The following is a 6,083-nucleotide window of genomic DNA, read 5'->3' as shown; positions in this document are numbered from 1 at the left end:
TCTAGCTCCATAAGATATGGTTGGTTATTGGTTATCATCATATTTGACATAAAATTGTTGTCTATATCATGTTTTTTGTTAAACTTTGTAAACGCAAATGGACATTCATTGACCAACATATCAAACTAGACTAAATGGATGATATGACATAAAATTGTGACACACAACTTCAATTTGGAATATTGATATTTCAGACAACTAGAAAACAAGGCAAGAATGGGAATTTAAATTGGATTGAACATTTGTAAGATACACAACAAACTAAAAAGATGAATGATGAAAGAACCAAACAATTACAGAAACCAAGGTGATGAATTAAGATGGTAAGCAATATATTTCATCTCAAACGGCTAAGTAAAACCCAAAATTAAAACAAACAGAAAGAGATCAATAAATAAAAATTTACTAAAGGGGGAGAATTAATGCCTTTCATCACCAATAAACATTTGAAGCCAACAAGTAAAAAAAAAAAAAAGAGAAAAAAATCGAATCAAATCTTCCCCTTCTTGAAAAAGAATCACCAACATTGCAAAGAATCATCAGTTCACCCGCGAATTCCCGGGCAAAAAATGACTTTTTGAGCTTGCTTCTACTGTATAAATTACGGACCTTTTTTTTTTAAACATCGAATTTCTTCGGTTGTCGCCAGTGAGCCAAATTTCTTCCCAAGGAGCTTAAGAATGAAGCTTTCTGAGGAGCTCCTTTCTTACCATACAAATGTTTGCCTCCTAAATCTGTCTTTGCTGGTCCCATATCCTTTCGTCTCTCAATCTGATATCACGTTACAAACAATTACAGATACGCTTTGTCTAATTGAACACAACATATCTAAAACAAGTGAAGTGAGACAAAAAAAAAAAAAAAAAGGCAATTGATTTACCTTGAATATCTTTCCATCTTTCAAATGGTATCGGATTCCAGACCAGTTTATGGATTGAGAAAAGTGAGAACGGAAAGCTGAGATCGGGTATAGGAAGTTGTCTACAAGCATTGCTACAAAAATCTGTACGTTTTCCCCCAATCAAAATGAAAATGTTAACTTCCATATCTATTCACCACCACAACTATTTCTAGTTATAATCTAACTCAATATTAGAAGATGAAAGTACTTACAAGTCCCCAGTTGTATGTTGCAAGAGAGAGACGAGGAGCCTCAGGGGATAACAGATTGCATAATTGAACTTCTCGCCTTGTCAAATTCCACATTGAAAGAAGTTCAATGAAAGTGCAGACCGCCAACATTATAACAAGCAACATACCTACATAGAACCTCATCTTTTCAGGTCAGTATGCAGCATAAGAAAAAACAGACAATCCTATAGTTCAAGTTAAAGATGACAAATCACTATGCTTCCACATGTATTACAACAGTTCAAGATCCCCCAACACACTAGCAATCATCGTGGCAATAGGACAATTTTCTCTCATCCGAAACACATATCCCACCTAAATAAGAGGAAACGTATGCTCACCACCAGATGCAAAGGCTGTGTCTTCAAGTTGATAGCCCTTAATGTAGATTCTTAAAGCTGATGTGATGTGAATGACAGCCATAACATATGGTGCAATAAAACCCCATGAAAGATAGCAGTGGACAGCAAACAAAGCCTTGTTCATTATCCAGTTAACTTTGGATATGTAAGATTCTAGCACAAAGGTTTGCTTTCTCAGGTAGTTCCAGTACCTATAAATAAGAAAGAAAAAAAATGGTTAAACATCTAAATATTCAGTACCTTTGGGTTCAAACAAGTAAATAAGCAAATGTACCGTCCAAAACTCAGATCACTTGCAAGAGGATGAGGAAAAACAGCAACAGGAGGAGATGTAATGAGCCTCTTGTGAGCACCTGCAGTGAAAAGAAGAAACTGTCAACTAAACATACAATAGGCATATATCGTGCAACAAAATGGAGGAAAACTCAGAACCAAAGGTTACCTGCTAGAGAGGCAAGTGTCATATCATCTGAATATCCACCATCACGTAAGCCAGAGACAACACCGTATCGATCTTGTCTGAAATCATCGGCATGCATCTACAAATAGTTGCAAACAATCACCAAAATTAGATGTAGCAGAGAATATAAAAGAAACATTACGTATCATGTTATCTACATACCATCATACACCCTCCCCATAAAAAGAATGTTCTCCCGCCAGTCGCAAATCCCATTGAGCAAGGCTGTAAAGAGAAGATGCCAAATACTAGCAAATTACAAACACGAAGAATCTAAAAGCTTGATAAGGAATCCAGTGATTATAGGCACTCTACCATGTGGTACTCATAGATGCAATAACTCCCAAGAGTTCCAGAAGGCAAGTCTAGAGGATACCCTGTTTGAATAAAAATCTGCAAGAGATCACTATAACTGTTAAACAAATTCAAACAGAAGGAAATATAAGGGTCTATTCTCATTAGCAATGTCTCCGACACATGTAAACAGAAACAAGAAAACTAAGCCAGTTCATTCATGAATAATGTAGGTTGGGTACCACCTCCGGATTTTTCTCCATCTCAGTTGTGAGAGCTCCGATTGTTCCAGGATGCAGTCTAACATCGTCGTCCAGAAATAATACATATTTGCTGTCTTTGTGCATTTTCTCAACTCCAATCTTCAAGAAATACAAATAAATTCAGCTAAAGCCAATGAATAAACAAAAATGAAAAACATTAAATTGGAAGATAGTTTCTCTTCTCATGGTTATAGCTAAGAACAGTCACAAAGGAGAGAGGGAATATATTGAGAGAGAAAAAACACTGGTGCAACCCATGAAAGCCATTCACCAAAAAATTCAATCTACATTAAAGATCATACATACCAACTGATTATGAATTTTCTGGCTGCAAGTTGTCGATAAACCAGCAACCACAACCTTAGCTTCAACATCATCCTGTGCACATTCGGTGAAGAAAGATGAGGAGTCAGTAGATACTTCAAGACAAATGGAGGCCGAACGAACTATAAATTGAACTTTTGTGGAGAGTACTTGCATCGGTAGCAAAAAATTAAACAACCACAAAGATATGTTGAGACGTGTCTGCTGTACCTGATACATAGATAATAGACGGGAAACAGCGTGATATGCAGGGTCTTCCGTACTTTCTACAACAAAAAGGAATTCCAATGGCCCGCCATAGAGAGAAGTAATCTACACATATACATGGCTCAATTTTCAAAATTAAGTTTGCCACGAAAAGTAAGAAAACTCTGCCAAGAAAAGGAGACAATGATACTGCAACATGAGAGGCTAACCTGACTTCTCCAGTTGTGTAAATTGTGTTCTCCAAAACCTTTTAGAGGCATGACAACGGATACTCTGGGAAGTTTGACCTGCCTAGAGTGCTCGAGTTCATTGATATCTTGATAAAGAAAGGCCAAGCTATTGCCCGCTTTCATGCTGTTTTTAATTCTCTTAACCTCTCGGTTCCTTACACAAGTAGAACACACATATATTCAGAAAACATAACTCAGATTGTAAATCAAAATCAGGCTTTTTTATATGGTAAAGGACACTACCTGACATATTCAGCCAAAAACCAGCCGATAGCAAGGAGTAAGCATATTGTACACCCCTGAGGCACAAAAAGGAAAAATTAAGAAACAGCAAACACAAGAAAATTCTTATCCTGATGATAAAAATACCCAATCAAACACGTTAAGCCAAAACTGATGATCTGAACCTTTTATTCTTCCTTGAAAAACTATGTTTGATTCATCAATAAAGGCTAAAAATTTCTTCTTTTCTACGCTTCATTATGGTACTTAATAAAAACCATTACTTTTCAAACCTCTAGAGAACAGAACGTAGCTTAATAAATCCCCAAAATCCATAATTGTTTTCTCCAACATTGAAAGAGAAAAAAAAAGGACCAAACTTTCGATCTGAACCAACATAAAAGATGAAAAAGAGAATTGGGTTTTATTGGGAATCATCAGAAGAGGTGTGTGTGATTCAAACGAGAAGAGCAAAGCAAAATTCAAAATTGTGAAAGAGAAGAAAAAGGAGAAAACTTTCATTCGATCTGAAGCAACGGAAAAAAAAAAAAAAAGGAAAGAGAGGTGACACCTGGATCTGAACGAAGACAGCGAAAGGGCTGGTGAAAGCTCTGCTAAGAGAGAAGAGAATCGCATCAATGGAGTCCAATGCTGTAGACATCTTTCTTTGTTGTTTTGTTTTTTTTTTTTTGTCTTTGCTTCTCTCGCTTTTGTTCTAGTCCTCTTGGTCGCGAGAATAAAAAGGGATTATGAGAAGAAGAGAGCAAAAAATGAGAAACCCTAGATTTTGAAAATCGTCTCCTTGTATCTCTCTCTCTCTCTCTCTCTCTCTGTTGTCACAACATCGAAACCAAATTAGATTCGTGCAAAACTCAGATCACCATTGACGGACCAGCGACAATCCAGAGAGTAGAACCCAAAATATAAAATAACTTAATTAAGTATAAAACTCTTTTTTTTTTTTCCCAGAAGGAATCACACAAATTCACCATTCAATCATGTACACATCCCCTATTTTTCTTACCTTTTTCTTTCTTTTCTTTTTTTTAATCCCCAAAAAAAAATTACTATTTTATTTTTAAGAATTTAGCTAGCAGCACCTTCTATTTAAATAAGATATTTTTTTTGTTGTTGTTGTTGTTGTTGTTGTTGTCATCAACTAAAAAAGAAAAATAAATTATTCCCAATAATTAAGGAAATATATATTTTGTTTAAAAGAAATATATATGATTGTAAATCTGTCAAAAAATTAATAGTAATAAGTTTATACATTATATGTTTTACACGTTAAATATTTGTTGCACATTTTGTTCTTTCATTTATTTTGTATAGAGCTAATAAAGGAACAGATTTTTCTCAGTGATATTGCTGAAACGCGTTACAAACATTTTTGTTGGTTGGTTCATTGTGAAAAGATTTTGTTAAACTCTAGACTCTAGCGTGTGACCATATGTGTCAACTGGTGGTACGCTTTTACTGGCCATAAGTGTTGGATTGGTTATCTTTTGGAAAGATTCTTATAATATTTCATTTATTTTGGATTGGTTATATGTTTTGTTCGCTGCCAATATAAATACTGTAATATATGTTTTAGAAATGGTGAATGATATTTTGATTATTTGTTACATAGGTTTTTTTGATCAATCACACCAAAACACATCAACTAGTGTGTGCTTTTTTTTTTTTTTTGCTTTCTCGTGAAAGATTATTCTTATTCAAGAGGAAAATAAATAAATTGTTTGTTTAATAAGTTGATTTTGGCGGCAAAGATGCCAGAATGTGATGCCCGAATCTGAAGATGTCCTTTTCGAACAGAGAGTATCACGAGTGGTGACAGCTTAGATACATGTGTGTTTTAAAAAAAAAATTGACAACCCAATTTCTTCTTTTCATAATTATTATATTCAAACATATTTTGTTCTATAATTTATTACTCCTATGACCTAATCATTGATCTCTTTTGCGTATTTGCATTATGTTCTCTGGTATATTCTTATGCATCTTCTTCTCTGATGTGACTTAAAAATATTATTGTGTTTGCCTTGTAATGTTTTCCAAATCAATTTTGGAATAGTTGTAAACCCATATGGCCTAAATTATCCATTTATTAGATTAGTTTAAAAAAAAAATTAGATTCTGTTTGCTTAGATTATAAAAATAAAAACTATACATATTTTATATTGGCAGTGATGAGTGAACAAAGTTTTTTTTTTTTTTTTTTTTTTTTGACAAAAGATGAGTGAACAAAACTATTGTCTTCGTTCTAGACTTTCTACCTATGTTTGTTCTTCTTTTTTGAACATCGTAATTACATATTTTCATAGCTTAATTTTGTGTTTGTTTTTTTGGATCACGGTCAAACAATAATCTCTTAAACCAATCTAAAACATTGTTTGCTTATGTCCGTAACTAGATTTGGTGTTGTGTACAAGAAATAAACTACGTACAGTATGTTGCAAGAAATTGACTTCAATAGATTAACAAAACATTTTTCGTCATACTACTAAAAATAATACATTTTACCAAATTGCCAATGTTTTTACATTTTAATTCACAGGCTGAACTGGACCGTATTGCTACTTGTGCCTAG

General features: G+C 34.0%; 1 protein-coding gene across 1 annotated transcript; it reads right to left on the bottom strand.

The window, feature by feature from the left end:
* Positions 1 to 217: 217 nt before the first annotated feature.
* LOC104766853 (uncharacterized) lies at positions 218 to 4,798 on the bottom strand. The gene is made up of 14 exons (XM_010490821.2): positions 4,065 to 4,798; positions 3,515 to 3,570; positions 3,251 to 3,425; positions 3,045 to 3,146; positions 2,817 to 2,888; positions 2,493 to 2,609; positions 2,269 to 2,346; positions 2,116 to 2,178; positions 1,936 to 2,032; positions 1,768 to 1,846; positions 1,473 to 1,684; positions 1,114 to 1,259; positions 881 to 1,003; positions 218 to 771 (listed from the first exon to the last, which is right to left on the bottom strand). The coding sequence occupies exons 1-14, from the start codon at positions 4,152 to 4,154 to the stop codon at positions 619 to 621; spliced, it is 1,563 nt and encodes a 520-aa protein (XP_010489123.1). The 5' UTR covers positions 4,155 to 4,798; the 3' UTR covers positions 218 to 618.
* Positions 4,799 to 6,083: the final 1,285 nt, after the last annotated feature.

The sequence above is a fragment of the Camelina sativa genome, chromosome 19, assembly GCF_030686135.1.
Source record: "Camelina sativa cultivar CO46 ecotype springtype chromosome 19, ASM3068613v1".
Lineage (NCBI taxonomy): Eukaryota > Viridiplantae > Streptophyta > Magnoliopsida > Brassicales > Brassicaceae > Camelina > Camelina sativa.
This window is presented reverse-complemented; position numbering and strand designations above follow the sequence as displayed.